At 41.5% G+C, this 18,998-nt stretch overlaps 2 protein-coding genes across 2 annotated transcripts; one reads left to right on the plus strand and one right to left on the minus strand.

The window, feature by feature from the left end:
* The first annotated feature begins 621 nt into the window (after nt 1-621).
* On the plus strand, nt 622-12,460 carry RFC4 (replication factor C (activator 1) 4, 37kDa). Its single transcript, XM_009872650.1, has 9 exons — nt 622-716; nt 5,261-5,340; nt 6,431-6,550; nt 7,438-7,581; nt 7,838-7,958; nt 8,405-8,530; nt 9,886-9,966; nt 11,635-11,751; nt 12,274-12,460. Exons 4-9 carry the CDS (start codon nt 7,490-7,492, stop codon nt 12,367-12,369), a joined length of 633 nt encoding a protein of 210 aa, XP_009870952.1. The 5' UTR covers nt 622-716; nt 5,261-5,340; nt 6,431-6,550; nt 7,438-7,489; the 3' UTR covers nt 12,370-12,460.
* An 858-nt stretch (nt 12,461-13,318) lies between these two features.
* On the minus strand, nt 13,319-18,564 carry EIF4A2 (eukaryotic translation initiation factor 4A2). Its single transcript, XM_009872651.1, has 10 exons — nt 18,519-18,564; nt 18,299-18,431; nt 17,902-18,041; nt 16,706-16,874; nt 16,409-16,518; nt 16,138-16,281; nt 15,609-15,746; nt 15,244-15,333; nt 14,910-14,989; nt 13,319-14,129 (listed from the first exon to the last, which is right to left on the minus strand). Exons 1-10 carry the CDS (start codon nt 18,540-18,542, stop codon nt 13,985-13,987), a joined length of 1,173 nt encoding a protein of 390 aa, XP_009870953.1. The 5' UTR covers nt 18,543-18,564; the 3' UTR covers nt 13,319-13,984.
* Nucleotides 18,565-18,998: the final 434 nt, after the last annotated feature.

Here is an 18,998-nt window from a genome sequence, read left to right on the forward strand (position 1 = left end):
AAAGGGGGCTGCAGCTGTGGGTGTCACCGCCTGCGAGAACAGGCTCATCTCTCTGTTATGGGGGAAGACCAGCGCTCTTACAGAGCCCCTTCTGGCTGTCACTGGGCAGAAAATGCCTCCCTTGCCCGTGTTGGTAGGACAAGGGGCCACGAGTGCAAGCTGGAGCGTAGGAGCTTCCACAGAAGCATTAGAAAAAAACTTCTTCACTGTGAGGGTGACAGAGCCCCGGCACAGGCTGCCCAGGGAGGTTGTGGAGGCTCCCCTGGGGGCATGGACGCGTTCCTGTGCGACCTACTGTAGCTGATCCTGCTCTGGCAGGGGGGCTGGACGAGATGATCTTTTGAGGTCTCTTCCAACCCCTGACATTCTGTGATTCTGTCAAGCATACAGAAAAACAGCTCAGGCAGGTGTTTACAATAGAAACAGACAAACAGCTTCCTGAGGCATTAGATCACTTCAGTAATACAGACCAGAGGCATTAGGCAGGTCTCCTGTTATGATTTTGACCTCAGCTACAAAATTTGGTGTAATTCTATAGTAGCTGGAGTAATGAGAAAGAGAAGTGTTATTTTTCTCCATTTCAGTTTTCTTTTGAAACTGTTAGCTAATGCATTGCATTTAATGTCTTTTTATTTAGTCGCCCCAAAAATGTGGATGAAGTCGCCTTCCAGGATGAAGTTGTTGCTGTCCTGAAAAAGTCCTTGGAAGGTGCTGATGTGAGTGTAATGGTAACATCAACCCAATCAGTATGTTTAGGATTAAACTGTAGCCAGTGGTAATGAAAACTATTTTCTAACTCAGCCATGATATTTTTTACAGGGGTACTTTACAAACAAGTGGTTTCCTTGTTGTATGTTGTGATATAATGTGTAAAATTTGTGATGTTTCCAGCTCTGTAATCATTGTAAAACTGTCAGCTCTGTGACACAGTTTGGAATTTCTCTGGAGAAGCTCAGCTGGGAAATGACTTGTTAATAGTTTCAAATCTGGAAAGGCTGTTGTTGTCTCTGTGCTACTATTCAGCTAGTACTTTTGTCACTCATCTTCAAGAGGAGAGGGGAAATTTTTCTTTCATAGAACAGTCTGGATTGCCAGTCATTCCTAAACATGTTCTAGTGATCTATCAGTTCTTCCAGTAAACTGTTAAACATTAAAACAAATATACTGTTTGCTAGTGTGGGACATTTAAGTGACAGGTCTCCAACTTAGACAGTGATCCCCAAATTTTGGGGGCTTAAAGTTTCCAGATAAGTCTCTTTTGGCTTTTAAAAGCTAAGTATGACAGTAGCACTGACTTCACTGAAATGTTGGCAACTGTGACGTAAGAATATAAAAAGAGCATTTTTTTAATTGCCTTTTTTTACACTTGCATTTGCTTTTGGATAAAAATTTAGTAAATATTCAGCATGAATGATGATTAATTCCAAACCAGGTGATGAGCACATGGAGGGACTGAAGGGAGAAATAAAGTAGATAGCCAAGAGATGGCTGTGCTTTTTTGCAAATCTGGACAATTCCTTCTTTCCTATATAGTGGGTCTTTTTGCTCACCCAGAAGGGTCATTCGTGTGCACCAGAAGCTGTTTCTGTTTTCATGGACTGCTCGTGCCAGCTGAAGGGGTTGGTAAGGATGTTCTGAAAATGACATTTGTGGTATGGCTGTCTGCTTACCAAGAGCTAAAAGAAACAATTTGGACCTTTCGGAGTTTTAGGCAAGAAGCCTTTCACTCGTAGTGTGCTTGAATGCACAATATGCACAAGTAGTCTTTGGTATTTGGAAGTTTTGTCATAAAACAATTTGCTCTACAGTTCTGGTGTTGACTAATATGAGTGTATTTCTAACTGAAAATACCAATTTAATCAGAACTTGCAAAAGCAGAAGTACCTTATTTGTTTGAGTATAGGGAACCAAAACTAAGCTGGTATGACAGACCTGGGAAAAACTTGTATAATTTCTTTAGTTCGTGTCTCCAGATTCAATTTGCTCTGAGAATGCTGTTGTCATGTGATCTTGTCATGTAAGGCTGTACCTGTGGAAATCTGGGTTTCAACAGCAGTGCTGTGATTTTATAGTGTTTGTACAGTTGAGGTAATTAGTAAGGAACTATTAACAGCCAAGGGGAAATGAGGTGCTGCCACTCGTACTGTCTGGGCATATCAGTCATGTAACATTGCTTAGGTGATGGGTTGTGAAGTTCTATTTTGAGCAACGGCTATTTAAAACCTTACAAGCTTCTGGATCAGCAGTGTTTCTCAGATTATGAGCCTGGTACACTTGTGGTGACTTTTTGCCTCCTGAGTCAAAAGGACAAATTGTAACTTGTTCTCATGGTTACAGGCTTTGTATTTTTGCCATAGCTACTCAAACTCAGCGAGGCATTTGAGAGCAAAATCAAGCAAATGCTTTAAAATATTTGATGCTTTTAAAACTTGGGCATTTTTGTTAGGTCTTGAAAGGACTCAATCTGCCAAAAAGGCAAAAGTGTAATTTAAACTCTGAGGTGATTGTACTTATTTCAGAAGTTCTCATTGAATTTGGAGATCTGGTGACATCAAAGAAGCAGCTGTGACAATGCTGAAGGTTTGTGTAATGTGCTTTATTTAAACTTCAGTGTTGAAAGCAGAGAGCCAGTCCTTTGTTGATTGACCTGTATTTGTGGGCCTTGGTTTAGGACCTGCTAAATGGAGCAGCGTTTTTAAACCCCTGATGTATTTCCATCAGTAATAGCAAGCATCTGTCTTGTTGTAGACTGGGGAGATCAGAGTCCAAGTAGTTTTGAACTGGAGAAGTAATTTCTACCTCCCAGGGCTGCTAACGTGTTGCTACTTTATGCAAAGAAACTGGCGCTGTCGTAGTGTTCGGTAGTTTAGTGACTTGATATCTTAATGACTGAGAAGAGAGTTAGGTGTAGAGCTACCATTGCAATTTACATCTTTGCTTGTACTGAAGCTTCTAGAAAGGAGTTGGGGTTTGTGCTGTGTGTGGTAACTTTCCCATAAGCAGGGTGATGCCTGCAGGTATCCTGCTTACCCCTGGCACGCATGGAAAAATTGATAACCAGATCAGGTTGCAGTCTGTTTAAAAATACTGCCACAGTTACATAAAGGATTAGGCTGTGCTTGGTGAAAAAGTAGTGTAAATACCGGTGATAACTTCAGTGAGAAACAAGCAAAAGTGAGGTTGCAACAAACAGCAGTGAAGTATGGATTTAATGGAATTAGGAAAGGGATTCTTGTTAAAACTTTTCAACTGCCAATGCTTGTTTTGAGAACTAGCAGAGTGTGCGTTAGCAGAGAAGCATGATATTATTAATCTCCATGAAAATGTCTACCCTTGCAGTGTGCTAACCCAGCATGGTGAATATTCACCTGTCATTCAGCATTTCCTTTCCCTGGTGCTTCCCTAAAAGATGAGGGGGATAATAATGTTGTGGTATGTAACCAAACTTGAAAAAAAATGGTTTTTAGTACTAGATGATGTTACTTTTTAGTAACTAGAGAAACAAGCAGTGAATGATTGGCAGAAAAAGCAGGCAAAACTTGAAATGGATTTATTTACTATAAATTTATTGAAGATTGGAATTCTTCTGTTTGTACTTTTGCAGTACATACACAGTTTAATCTGTTCTCTCTGTCTTATCTTAGTTATTAAAATGGGACACTTGTTACCTAACTGGTTTGTCTCTGTTCCATTTTCTGGTTATGGATTGTGTACTCCCGCATTTTTCTCTGCTCTTTAGATGTCTTTGTTTTTGTTGTTCCTGTTCTGTCTGCATTGCTTGCTATATTCAGCATAAAATTCTCTAGTATAATTTTTAGTTGACTCTATTTAAAAATAGAATGTTTACTGAGGGCTGGAAATAAGTCAGACCGAGGGTTGTCTTTTTGCTCTTGATCAGAGAGGACTCTTGGATTCTTGTTCTAAGAATAAAGAACTGGAACATCTCCTGTTGTCAAAGGCAGCGGTTTTAAAGTGCTGCCTGATAATTTATAAGAGGGATTACCTGAAATAGTGGTATGGAAAGCTTTTTTATTTCGGCCAAAATTTAGTCATGGCTAACTTACACAAATTTGATTTGTACAAACTTTGTTCTTTTTCCCTGTGTTGCTCTGGTGTGTTTACGAAGATCAGTCATATTCAATCTCAGCTTTTGTTTTGCTGAGCTAACTGAGCAAATTCTTTAAAAGTATCACTTCTTATATGATCAGCTCTTCACTCCTTTCATTGCCTTTCCCATTTTGGATTCTTCATCCTTTACTAAGGACGACCTAAACCATGTGTAGCTTTCCAAGTCTCAGTGTCCCCCTGTTAGTATTAATAATTTTCCACCTGTATCGAGAGTGCACGTCCTAGGACTGTAGTGTTACACAGGCTTATACGGTTCCTTTGACTGACAGACAAAACAAAGTCAGCTTGTCTTTTATTCTGGCTGATGAATTCCGTGCATCTAGCAGATATTTAGTTACCTTCTCAAATGGTGAGATTTTGTGTTTTGTGCTGCTAAATGTCATCCTATAATTATTAGTGCAGTCTTCGCTGTGCTGCTTTGATCGTCCTGTGTCAGCATATTTCTTTAACGCATTCCTATTTTTCACCCTGAGGTTATTAATTAAATTATTTGAAAGATCAGTTAACCTAGTCTCTTTAAGAAATGCCACTGGTCTCCTCTTTTGAAAAATCCTTGGTTGGGCACAGAAATTTGCCAGCGCTGTGCATTCCAGTGGGTCCTTGCAAGCATCCCTGCAAGGAGTGTTGAGCAGTGTCTGCACTGCGCCCGCTGCAATAAAGTGCTGGTGTTCGTGTGCTGCAGCGTGATTAATGGCAGCGCACGATTCTCCGTGTGGCTTGGAAAGGCAGTCTGGGCAGCTGAGAAAGTAAAGGATAGTTTACCCATTTCAAGGGCATCCTTGGGTAAATTTGCATGTCACTGCAGTCAAAACAAATAAGTTCTGTAGGCTTTAGTGCTCTCAGACATGACCTGGAGGGAATATATCGAAATAAAATATAAATTGAAGTATTGGGTTTGATAGAACATGATGATGCCACTAATTAACAGCTTGTTCATGCTGCGTTATAAACACCAACTGCTTGTCCTCCTTTAGAGCACTGTGTGCAATGACCTGGGAGTGAAAGACTTGGTATCATTTACCAGGAGGAGTAGATAGTTTCTGTTCTCTCAGGTGCTCAGATTTTCAGTAGGTTTTCCTGTCTGTGGCTTTTGTTGTTGGCTCTTCTTTAAAATGTTGCCTTCCTGTTTCAGCTTCCCAATCTGTTGTTCTACGGCCCACCTGGAACTGGAAAGACTTCCACGATTTTGGCAGCTGCAAAAGAACTCTTTGGGTAAGCTGGAGCCAAGTTGCTTTGGTGTAATCGACTATCACATGTCTCCGAACCGTGTGACAGAGTGCCTCTGATCACTGCTTGATCTTAGGCAGCTTCTAGGTCTTTTTCATGAATATCTTCACATTCTAATTCAGCTTCAACGTGAGATTTCTTTCTCATTTGTCATGTCACAAGTGTAGAGCAAAAAGCATGACAGGAAATGGCTTACCTGTGCCTTACTGAGCTTTGTAAAGGAATTCTGATTTTAATGGTGCGTCCAGTGAGTTGTCAGCTACACAGAGATCTCAAAGTATTTCTCAATTGTAATCTTTGTTATGCACCACTGAGTTATTTCTAGAAGTAATATGGGGAATCAGACTAAAATTCAGCATGTGTACATTCATCAACTCACTTGCAGCAGTTGAGAAGTTTTAGAGAGTGATTTCAGTGACCTAAAAGCAAAAAAATGGATGAAAAGGTGGTTTGATGTTATGATCAAAGCTTATATTGACTTCAGTACCCTCGCCTTCATTTTTTTTTTGCTCATGTTTTTGAGGAGAACCACTTTTAGTTTAACAGTAGGAACATGACTCCATATTGTGTGTCCATACGAATTCCCAGAACTTAAAATCCACTGTATTCATTTACTTTTTAATTAGAGGTGTAGTACCACTGCTAAATACTGCCCGTGTTATGCTTTCTAGAGGTTTCTTTCTGACAGTATTGCAATGGCAGAGCGCTGCCAGTGACTCTATCTGGGCATTTTACTTGTTCTTCCACATTGCTCACAGAATGTAAGTAGAAAGGCTTGTAATATAGTGCTCTGAACTTAGGAAGCCAGCTTCCTACCTTTTTTGTCCCCTGGGTAAGTGATGTAACTTTACGCTTCATTGCTTCCTGCAGTCTAGGAGGCAATTGTAAAAATAGCTGATGGAAATTCATACCTAACGTTTAGTGATCTCAACTGTCTTTAAGCGAAATATGTTATTTGGTAACGCTGGCAAAAATAATACCTGCCATTCAAAAAGGCCAGAAAGGTTGTTGATGTACTTTATCATGTGTTATTACAAGAGTTAGCAGCGAATGTCTTTTAATAAAAATGTTGCAGGCCTGAATTATTCCGGCAAAGAGTCCTTGAGTTAAATGCTTCTGATGAGCGTGGAATACAAGTGATTCGGGAAAAAGTGAAGGCTTTTGCTCAGCTAACTGCGTCCGGGAGCCGTTCAGAGTAAGTGCTGGATCAAACCCTTCTTGCTTAGGACAAACCATGTGGCTGTTTTTGTTTAGGTTAACTTTATAATTCTAAGATAAATGATAGGTCAGCACTGCCCAGAAGTTTGCAACACACAACATGCTTTAACTAAGCTCTGATTTCTGCATGTAATTTCATTTTGAGAGTTTGCATACAGGGGAGGAACTTTAACTAGTGCTGGTAGAGTTGGAGAGAGGCAGAGAGGGGAAAACTGCAAAAGATCAAGCCTTCTGGCTTTAGTGATGCATCCTTCCCTTTGCAAACGGCGTCCAAATACCATAGAAAAGCTTCTCTGGGTAAATTGTGGTGGAAGTAACTTCTCTAGAGCCTCTAATCTGCAGTATCTCATACAAGATGGGTGCTAGTTTGTAAGATGCCAACGAGATTCTGTTGTTAAGTGATGAGAAGCCCTGGCAGGTGAAACTCTACGTGTGGAGGGTAAAAACCAGATTGTGGAAAGTAGCAGGAAGAAAGTACATGCCAGGACTATGTGGCAAGAAATGGTCTTGTGTCCTGAAATTAGTCTGTTGCCGTGTTATTTGAAGTTCAGGGAATCAGGAAGCCTGTAAAAAAACAGAGCTGCATTAGTTGTTAAAGGAGGAAACTTAAAGCAAGAGTGTGTATTTCAGAGGGCTCCTGCAGTATTCAAGTGCCAATCTTTCTGCAGGGACTCAGTCTCCCCCTTTATTACACATATAAGCCCTTTCTCTAAAAATAAGCCAAAAAGATTGAGCCTCTGAGTATGTTCTATTTATTGGCTGTAAATACTTAAGTAAAATATGACTTGCTATTTGCAGCATTTTGTGGGTTTTTTTAACTTGGTCTGTACACTACGTCTCCTGGATAGATTTCTTATTTTTCAGTGGTAAGGTTTGTCCTCCCTTTAAAATTGTAATCCTGGATGAAGCAGACTCGATGACTTCAGCAGCCCAGGCAGCCTTAAGGCGCACAATGGAAAAAGAATCTAAAACGACACGTTTCTGCCTTATTTGTAACTACATCAGCAGGTATGTGTGCAATTTGTTGCTTAATTGGGCTTGTTGCACTTTCTCTTCTATAGTCTCTTGGGGTTTTTCTTCCCCAGTGAGAGGGTGATTTCTAGTTTTGGTAGTTTTCAGTTAATAGAGATGTAGCTATGTGAGCACAAAAGTGAAGACAAGTGTTTCAGTTTCAACTTTTAACTTTTACAGTGTTGAAGTTTCAAGGTTATGTTGACTTTCTGCCTCTATGGCTTACCAAATACTTAATCTACCTTTCTTTCAGGATAATTGAACCTTTGACATCCCGATGCTCCAAATTCCGCTTCAAGCCTTTGTCAGACAAAATTCAACAGCAGAGGCTATTGGACATTGCTGAGAGGGAACATGTGAAAATCAGTAATGAGGTAACCTCATGGTTGTCACGTAATTTTATTGCTTAATCCAGTGCATAATGACATTGCAGTGAAAGGTGTAAAGTCAGTGTCCTCTTCCAGGCTGTTCAGTTGTATTAAATACAATTTATAAACTCACTTAGATATTATTCTCCTTCCATGGGTGGTATGAGTTGTAAGAGTATTCCTAAAACCAGGGCTATGTCTGCAAGGGAAAATTAAAGCAAAACTGGAGGGCATTTTGTTTGGTGCTGAGCAGACCTGCGTTAAACTGTGCTTTCTTCTGAAGCTGCCAGCACACCCTTAGGTTAGTAGAGAGGTCACTTTGTAACCTGTGTGCTGTGACAGCCTGCTTTAGGCACTACTTGGTGTTTTTAAATCAATGTGCTGAGGAAGATGTTCTGAGCTTTAATTAACAGGGAACATATAACTTGGCATTTTCTGATGTTATTTTCCAGGCGGTATCATACCTTGTGAAAGTGTCAGAAGGGGACTTAAGAAAAGCAATTACTTTTCTTCAAAGTGCCACTCGCCTGATGGGTGGGAAGGAGATCACAGAGAAGACAGTCACTGAAATCGCTGGGGTAAGTCTGCCTGGTTCTGTGCACCTCTTACGTAGCAGGTTCCTAGGAACTTCTGTAAGTGAAGGAAAACTCTAAAATAGTCTTAAAATTCAAACTGAAGTTGAAGTACTGAAGGTAGGTTAGAACATCTCTTTGGTGTGTGTGTGTTTATATGTATGTGTGTGTATGCAAGTATAGATCATTGCAAAATATGGTTTGTAAATGCCACAAGGGAACGACTTTTCAGTAGCATTTCATTTTCAGTGTAATATTCACAGTGGCGGTGTCTCTTCAAGGCTCTGTGTAGTGTTTGCTTTTTAGCAAAACAGCAGCAATTTCTTCTAGAAAAACATGGGTAATAGTGACGGGGACAGGAGAAACCTGAGAGGAAGTGCCTCTCATAAAACTTGTGTGAAGGTGTTCCTATAGCAACAAAACACCCCTGAAGCAAGAAATGGGAGATCAGGAATTGAGGAGCTGAAATAAGAGTGGACTTTAATGAGAGACCCACTTCCTTTGAAGGTGCTACCGTCATAGCGAGTTGTAAGGGCTGTGAGGTTTTCACATGGATGGAAGCAGAGGCAATTGCTACCATGCACGTCTTACAGAACAGTTCTAAACAATTTTCTCAGTGAACTCCTAGTTGGGTGTTGTGTGTCTAGCTGAAGAAAAGAGCTGGATTTCACTTACAATTTCTGAGACACCTGGGAGAGGTTGACTGAAACGATAGGAAAGAGAAGCATGAAATTCCATTATTGAAATGCCTGCTTAATCCAAAGGAATGCAACTTTACATCTACATAAAAACTACAGGTTCTTGATAGTACATAACTTTTGTGATCCCAGAGTGACCTGAGTAGCAAAGATTAATAAAGAAGCTTTGAAACCAAACTGTCCAGACACTCAGCTGATGGAAATGACAGTCAGTAGAGGGAAGAAAGTGGACAGTGCTTCCCTGCTCAGAGCTACATAAATTGTGTCCGTCCACATCTTTTCTTCTGATTCATGGTCTGATCTTGTTGCATTGGGGGTTTTTTTTGTGTATCCATGGTGAGTCACTGGAGAGAAAACTGATTTGCTGCTTGCTTAGGTGTAGAACGGTACAGAAAGCATTGGCTGCTCTCATTGTTGGAATAGGTCCTGTGCTCGGTGTCCTGAATAAGCGATCGCGTGTTGGATTTGCGAAGACGACTTTGACGATTCACTATCATTTTAATATCACCAATGTTTGACAAATACTGCAGCCTGGCTCTCACACTGAAAATTTAGCTCAGCTGTCTTACATACTTGCTTGAAAGTTGTATCTGGTACTGTAAGCTCAGACTTCAATTTTAGGTTTACAGAGTTGGGATTAAGGAACGTAACTTTTTGTTACAGGTTGTCCCTAAAGAAACAACTGATGAACTGCTGTCTGTGTGCCGGAGCGGTTCGTTTGAGAAACTGGAAACACTGGCAAAGGTAGAGTCCTCGTAGTGCTCTTGCTTGGGTGTTTTTCTAGGTCACTGCCCTGCGAATCCTTTGTCCCTGGGCTGCAGCTGAAGAACGTTTGGCCTCAGGTCAGCTGTGATGCACATTTTGGGAAGCATGTCTTCTACAAGTTAGTATTTTGATCTTTCTCTTCTAAGGAAGAGCTGTGAAAGCTGCAAATAAGGTTTCCTACCAATGTGACTCTGGCTTTCTTTTGGGTCAAAGTGATGATGTAGAGCTGCAAAAAAGTAGGAATTCCTAGCGAGAGATCTGCCTCAGACTTTTAGAGCTGTGTCTTCAGTGGCTGGACCAGTCACCTTCTTTGTTACACAGAAGCTGTATTAGATGAGAAATATCCAAATAAAGCTGTAGTAAGTCTTCAGTTTTAAAATATTTCATGTTAATATTATAGCACACTAGTGATTAAGTTCATATCTCAAACTGCAGTGACTGAAAATAGGTCATACTGGGGGTGTAAGCTAGGTTGTTTTATTTTCTTTAATATAGCAAAGGTTCTGACTGTCTTTGAAGAGTGGGAAATTTCTAATCTCATGAGTTTAAAGGAGGGTCAGAGAGTCTTGAAATGGATTTTAAATCCAGTGGAATGTTCTATGCCTGTTTAAAAAAACCCCAATATTGGTCAGCTGCCTGCTTTTCACTTGGCTGAGCCTCATCAGATAGTTTTGGCAGGACCTCTGGTTTTGGGTCAGGATTTATTCTCCCATAAAGTAGCAGCGGATTTTCAAGTTGCTGCGCAAGAATTTGTGCAGGCGTCACTGCTTTACACTTTCACATTTCCTTACCATGATGTCTGAAAATGCGTTCATCTTAAGAGGTGAGAATACAGATTTTCTAAACCCTTAGAGCTGGTGCAGTCTTTCACCAAACCATGATCTAATCTAATATAGTTGGAAGTGCAGTAGGTACTTCACGGTGGGTTTTTGTTTCAAATATTAGTGCTCGATATGCAGCCGACACAATTTGAAGGCACGCTTCTGTCAAGTGTGGGTGCATATTAGGCTGTACAGAACAATGAGGTTGTGTCAACTCTTTTTCTGGTGTCATAAACTTCTCTCTGCCTAAATGGCTTCATGACTCCTGTTCTCAGTATTTGCTGGTTTTGTAACTGGGCACTACTGTTGTAAAAAAACCCAATCAAACAAAAAAAAAAAATCTATATTTAGTTGCCATGGGTTTTTTATTAAAAAAAGTTTTGGCCTTGCAGGTCAAACGTATGCCTGAGGCTAGCAACCACCAGATGAAGAAAATAAATCAAAGTAGGTGACACTTTAAAGTGCGAGGGCTGTGAAACTGCCACATGATGCTGTGGATGCTAAGCTTTCCTAAATTTAGAATAAGATTGGAAGGTTCAGTGGAGGTTGTTAAATGCTTAAAATGTCTCTAGCTTACAAAATCCCCGAGATGTAAACTGTCAGAAGCTGGAAGAACATTTGAGGAAAATTACTGCCATGTGCCTGCTACGCTCTTGCAGTCCTTCCGCTTTGGGTCATTGTCAGGCAGGATGCTGGGCTGCATACAAGCTACTGACTTGTCCTCTAGAATTTAACACTTATAATAAATTTCAGTGCAGTCTTTCAGTTCAGACAGAACTCTTCGGAGCTGCTGAATGATTTCCCCTTTCCTCTCTCCCTGACACAGAATCTTATAAATGAAGGGTACGCTGTCGCTCAGCTGGTGAACCAGCTGCATGATGCTGTTGTTGAGAGCGAGGATTACAGTGACAAGCAGAAATCTGTCATAGTTGAGAAACTTGCGGTAAGTCTGTAGCTTGAGTTAAAAAAAAAAAAAAGTCAGTCTTTAGTGATTAATTTTTGCTTATGTAGTTGCTCTCCCAAGAAGCATGTGCAACGATTTTATTTTCAGTTCTGAATGTTTCTTGGTAGAACCTAAATTTGTGTCCTGAGAAGGAACTGAAATGCAGGTAGGTGAATTATTAGCCGTATTATCTTGTTCTAATGGGACTCAAGCAAGAGTTGTTCTGGGTTTTGCTAAATCCACTGAAGAAGGGCAGGTATCCTCGATGACCTGCAGCATGAGGCTCCCAGCAGAGCTACTGACTGCTCCCTACAGGAACTGTGGGGCCTTGGCCTCAAGAAGATGGAGGCCAGGGAGGACGTTCTTCATGGGTTGGTAGATGGGTATGTGCTGTGCGGCTGCAGGAGAAGTTGCTAATTAAGTCAACAGTTGGCAGAATTCACCTTGGTGTTCTCAGCTGTAACCTAGAACTGTCTTGAGCACCACTGTGAGAGGGTTTGAAGTTCTCTTCTCTGTTTGCAGGAAGTGGACAAGTGCTTGGCAGATGGTGCTGATGAATACTTGCAGCTGGTGAGTCTCTGTGCCCTTGTGATGCAGGAGCTCACACGGAACACTTAACTCCTGCATTTTGTTTCACGAGTGGCTGAAGTTCTGAGAGCAGGAACCCATGGTCTTTTGTACTTTTTTGCAATAAAAGGACTGCTCAGCAGTTGGAAAAGCTCATGCTGGAATACTTTTTTTTTTTACCCTAGGTTAAAGAGAGTGCTGGCTCCTGCAGCACCAGTAATGCTGCTGGTGCTTTGCTGCTCAATGTAGACTTAATACAGGGAAAGGTAAATGAATCAAAAATGAGTGTATGTACTAATTGGCTGAAAACAGGATGTTGTTCCTTTCAGTCCCTGTTCCTTGGTTTTGAAAGCAAGAATGAGGCAGTAACTGAACGCAGTGCCTCAGGCTGAACCCAGCTCCCAAGAGCCTGTCCCACATCCACCCCACACTCTATCAGACCCCTCAGTATTAAATGCTGCAAAAGATCACTAAGTGCATTGCAACACTTACCTCACGCAAGCTACAGAAGAAAAAAATGTTAGGGGAAGGGTAGTCCTTTGAATGCCCTCTTCAATCGTGTTTACCCGGCAGCTCGTTTCCAGTGCTGCCCCACTTTCCCTAGGTGCAGAAAACCAAAAGGCCTCGGGCTGGTAGCAAGTGTGAATGCAGGCAGGGGCTTTTAACAGTCAGCGCTGCGCCCCTTCCTACTCTGCTGACAAGGTCTGTCAGGGTTCTGGCACATGCCCAGTACCCACAAGCCACAGCACAGGGAGACAGGACAGCCCCTGGCACTTGGGAGCTCAGCCTTGACATGACCGAGGTGCTACTCCCAACGGCAGAGCCCCTGCAACTGCCGACAGCACAGAACCACCCAGCAAGCGATGAAGCCTGGACAAGCCTGCACACACGCACTGACCCTTGCACCATCTGCAATTCAGCAGAGACAGGTCAGACAGGGCTGCTGTCACCTTCAGCTATAGGCAAGACACTCCTCTAACCAAGAAGCAACTATTTACAATTTAAGTGAATATAGAAGTATTTTATTGAACATTCAAACTTCATTAAGACATGTGCAATATGGCAAATTTTACTGGGTTTAACCCTAACTAAGACAAGAGTATGATTGCTTGCTTGCTGGGGCTTAGCAACAGGGTCCAGATCACACTTACCACTAATTAAATACTTTATTGAATAAATACATATGAAACAAAAATGCATTTTAATGCTCTTATAAAAGTTTAAGAGATTTTGAAAGGCCTTTCCAATTCAATCCGAAGTTTGAGTACATACAATAAAGGAAGGTAGGCTAGTTTAACATAATTAGCTGACTTTATACAGCACTTATATCTTTTAGTCCATAAGTAAATTATTAAATGATAAAGAACATCTAATACAACCACTTCTATTGAACTAGGAAATAAATTTCTAATAAAGAAAAAATTTACAGACCCCATGACTTTCCACCCAACCCCAACAGTCTAACCCTAAAGTGGTTAAAGCCAATGGCTTTCCCCACAAGAGCTCACGACAAAAAGTCGCTTCGCTTATCAAAAATCTGTATTTCTGATCCGTTATGAGCATTGAGACAAGATTCAATATATCCCCAAAGAAAGAAGCACGGATGCACGTGAATCGCCTATTCAGCAACAGCGAGCACTGCATTCAAACCACCTCATCCCAGGGATTAAATGAGATCAGCCACATTCATCGGCATCTCCTCCACTGTAGTATTGTAGAAAGTCTCAATGTCTCGCAGGATCCTCTTGTCCTCTTCAGTGACAAAATTTATAGCCACGCCTTTTCTGCCAAAGCGACCACCTCGGCCAATCCTGCACAAGAGGAGAACATGTTTACGCACACATTAACCACTCTACATCTGCTTTCAGTGTTTCAATACTCGCCCATTAACTAGTTCTGGCTCAGTCTGCCTAGCTTCTACTTCAACCAACACCTCCCATACGCACAAGCCCAAGCACACAGCACAGATGAGCTGTTTTTCAAAAATCACTGTTCCTAAATTAATCCAATTATATCCAGTAACAGGGAGCAGCACACCTGACTCAGGAATTTTAATTGAGCACAACATAACCACTCCCACTGGGAAAGCTTAGGCAGTCCTATACAACTCATTTGCCAATACTGAGCTCTAGTCACTGCGCAGCAGCAGCATGTGAACATTAATTAGCCGGGACCCACAGATCAAGCTGATGTTGCCATTGAGATGCCACACCAGGAACAGCTTTTGCAAACATATTCAGCTCCTACATGACACCAAGTTTTTCCAGCAACTGCCCATTTCTCTGGCTCTCAGCAAAAAATAAGCAACCATCACTGAACTTGCACACCTAAGTTTTCCCACTGCTTTGTTTTATTGTGCAGAAGTCCCACTTCTTCCTGATTTCAAAACCGTAACTGTGCAAGTCAGGGCTTTTCTTAAAGCAAACATATGACTATAGTTTTACTTCCTGCTGGCTTTTCAGCAGTTACTGTATGAATGGATGTGCAATGCCTGTTATTGGCAAAGACTAAAGGCAACTCCAGGTGAGGTTCTGTGATCTAGAGGACGTGACACTCAGGGGAGCACACCTCCAAGAGGAATGTCAACACACCTGTGAATGTAGTTTTCACGATTGGTCGGCAGGTCATAGTTTATAACCAGTGACACTTGCTGCACATCAATGCCACGAGCCTGAAAAGCAAAAGCAACACTGAGTCTTGAATACAAGTCACAGGCCTTAGGTTAAGCTATTTCTCTCACACCTTTGTTGACCACATGTTTAGTGATGAACTACAACTGTGTAGTCCATAGTGGAGTGTAGTCTTTACTCTTCCAAGAAGCTCCAAATAGTTCAGGCTACGAGAACCTTCACTAACTGATGAAGCTTTTGGCACTGGATTTAAACCAGACTAAAGAAATGCGTTCAGTATTAAGATAATGCTTACCAGCAAGTCAGTGGTGATCAGGACACGGCTTGATCCTGATCTAAACTCCCTCATGATAACATCCCGTTCCTTCTGGTCCATGTCACCATGCTGTTGAGTCAAAAACCAAACACTGTAGTTATTACAGTTCCCATACTCCAGACGAGAATAACCTAAAACCAAGGATGTATGAAACCCAGCGTCCCTACCTGCCGTGGGAACAAAGCAGGTAGGGATAGAGGGAAGCACTTTTCTTTAAGCAGGGGGAACGATAATACAGCACTGCACAGCTATATTATAACTTTCCTGCTTTTTCCTCAAATACAGCTCATTATCATTTGCTTTTCATGGCATTTCAGTAGTTATGTTAAAGTATCAATTCTTACCAGAGCTGAGACTGTGAAGTCTCTGGCGTGCATTTTCTCTGTAAGCCAGTCTACTTTTCTCCTTGTGTTCAGGAAAATAACAGCCTGTGTAATGGTCAGGGTCTCATACAGATCGCAGAGAGTATCCAGCTTCCACTCCTGAACAGAACAAAGACCATCACGGAATGCATTACACACTGACAGTTCAGCACATAGCCAGCCCAGAAAGAACTTAAACTTGGAAACTACGCCCACTTAAGCATACTCTAGAGCATGTAGTTATATTTAATGAGACTGCTGAAGTTTCTGCATCAACTGTTGCACCAAATCTTAAGACACAGGACACTGGACATTAAGAAAGAGGTCCACCCTAGTCATTTCCGACCCAGTGCATAGATGTTCTTCTTCTTGCGTTTACTCTACTAGCATTATTACAGAAACCAAAGCTCAGCCTTGGTTTCTGTAATTTTAGCACAGTGCTTTAACAAGAAGGTAAAAAGATACAAAAGTTTAACTCTTCCTGCCAGAGGGAACCACAACTGATACCAACCTCTCTCTCAACATTAATGTAGAATTGCTTGATACCCTCCAGAGTCAGTTCTTCCTTCTTCACCAAAATACGTATGGGATCTCTCATGAACTTTTTGGTCACTTCCAACACATCCATTGGCATCGTAGCTGACAGCAACACAACCTAGAATGCATTACTGGGCGTTAGGCACATACCAAAGACACCTATTTTCATTTAGACAATTCAGTTCTCGGCTACACAGTTATCAAATTTGCACCCACCAATTTAACAATATAAAAGGGGTTTTTACCTGGATGTTTGTGCTCAATTTTTGAAAGATCTCGTAAATTTGATCCTTAAACCCACGGCTCAACATTTCATCAGCTTCATCCAGAACAAACATTTTGATCCATTTAGGTGCTACAGAAAAAAAAAAGTTTTATCTCGTGAAGTTTCAGAAATACACTCAAGACTTCTATTGTTACCCTTCTTCAGGGCTAAGCTTTCCAGTACGACTACAGAATGACAAATATGTCACTTGAAGCTCATACTGGCTATGAGCTTTGCGCCGGAAATTTATCAAGAGCAAAATCAAACTTATACTTACAAAGGTAGCGTCTGTTTAACATATCAAACACACGTCCTGGAGTTCCAACCACAATGTGCGGAGCCTCAGCCTGCAGTTTTTGCATTTCATTGCGAACGTTTGTACCACCGATGCAAGCATGGCATGTTGCTCCCATGTAGTCTCCAAGGGCCAGAATTACCTTTTGAATCTAAAATACAGCCCTTCAATTAGTAGTAATTCCTGGTACATTAACGATTCAGCCAAGTTGTCACTGGTGCTTCCAGACTTTGGAAGCTAAGAGAACAACAATTAAGGACCATGCAGCTTGCGTTTCGGAACACAGTTGCTACCAACTTTGCTCAACTGCTTGTTATTGTTCACCAGGAAGCTTAAGTCAGTGAGGTACTTCAGCTGAACAGCTGAAGTGACTACTGTGCATCTGCTATTAAGTTAAATAAAAGCAGGGCCTCCAGAAGTGAACTCAAGTTTTCAACGCTTAATGCCTGCACAAGTCTCAGCAATGTCTTCAAAGCAGAACAAAGGCTAAACCTTCTCATCCAAGTTCTTCGTCCACTGACTTTATTTCATGTCTAATAATTAGCTTTACCTTCAAAAATCTTCCTTATAGCGCTGACATGTCAGTACCCTCTAGTCAAAAGGAAGTTGTATATCTATTTTCTACTTTGAGTTCTCTTTAACATTTCAACACCTTACATTATCTACATGCATTTATCTTAACCTCTAAGTTTAACACTTACACCTCATAAAACAGAATACCGAGCCTTGAAAGTAGACATGCAGTGAGAAAAACACCATAAAAATACATTAAGGTGATCACATGTGCACTGCACCTTTCATGTTGCACAACTGCACAGAACTTCAAACAGCTTCCAAGAAGTTATGTTTTGTTTCCACTCAGAAAACTAATGATGTTATCTTGCATTCTGTTTTCCTGCTTAAGATGCTCCCTTAGAACTTTTAGAGAGCACAGCAGCTGGCTCCTGCATCCCTGCCCCAGCGTGCCTTCTACATGCAGCAACTGGACTTTTCAAACAGGTGGAGGACTTGTGGGGCAGAAGCCAGTTTATATCCCCCATTACTTCACACAAAGGAGTTCTGAATGGATTAGTTACAGCCCCTTAAGAAGTCTATTATCTCAGTTGTGAAACTTGAAACCTATGCAACACACAGCAGCTTTTTTTTTTTTGCTTTTTTTACAACTACACTATCAATACCTGTTGAGCCAGTTCTCTGGTAGGGGCCAATACTAGTGCTTGGGTCTCCTTGAGATCAATCTCCAACTGCTGCAGGATGGAAATAGCAAATGTGGCTGTCTTGCCAGTACCTGACTGCGCTTGAGCAATCACATCATACCCTAGAAAAAGTAGGATATACATTTACAGCTTCCGTAGAGATCATTCATGCTTTTAGTTTTATTTTATTCCCTTTGAAGTAAGTGATCAGTATTAAGAGTTCTCTCCATTTCAGGTCAGTCCCGAAAGATGGTGTACCATCATATCACTTGCCCAGTAAGGATTAAAAATTGGTATTGTCACACACTAATAGAACAGTGTATACATTTTTACAAGACTTTATCTGATGTTAGCATCAACAAGTAAGTCACCTGCATACCTTTGATGCATGGAATAATAGCTCTCTGCTGAATAGCTGAAGGCTTCTCGAAACCATAAGCATAAATGCCCCTTAGAAGGGATTCTTTTAAATTCATATCATCGAAATTGTCAACAATCTCATTCCAGTTGCTCTGTAAGAAAGAAAGAAAAAAGATATGAAATCCAACACTTATCTCCATCAGCAAGTAAGTTCTCAAGTCAGTTCACACTGTGCTCACCTCAATGACACCATCGGGGTCCATTCCCTCTGGGCCGCCATGGTCTCTGTCAGCAAACAAAACAAACTGTTAACACAGTAGCAACTAACATGCACAACAAGCGACGTGACACCTCAGCTGCCAAAAGCTGTATCTGGAACCCGTGACAGGTCATCCTAGCAGATGTTCTGACATCTTGCCAATGGAAGAACTCTTACTCTCTTCCTCACTGTCTTGGGGGCCGCCTACCCAAAACTCCAGCTCTAAAATGTGATGGACGATCATCCAAGCCTTCAAGTTACAGTAAGCTCACTAAATTGCAGACTTGAAAAAACCCCACCAAAAAACGTGTCTCAGTCTCGGGTCAAAAGCCTTGCCTATTAAAAAGACGGAGCACAATAGCCGGCAAGGCAACACGTCTCGGCGCACAGCGCCCCCTTTACACAAGGTATGGGTTCCAGGTGGGACTCCACACGTAGAACCCCGCAGTTGTGGGCAGGG

This window comes from Apaloderma vittatum, unplaced genomic scaffold (genome assembly GCF_000703405.1).
Source record: "Apaloderma vittatum isolate BGI_N311 unplaced genomic scaffold, ASM70340v1 scaffold18797, whole genome shotgun sequence".
NCBI lineage: Eukaryota > Metazoa > Chordata > Aves > Trogoniformes > Trogonidae > Apaloderma > Apaloderma vittatum.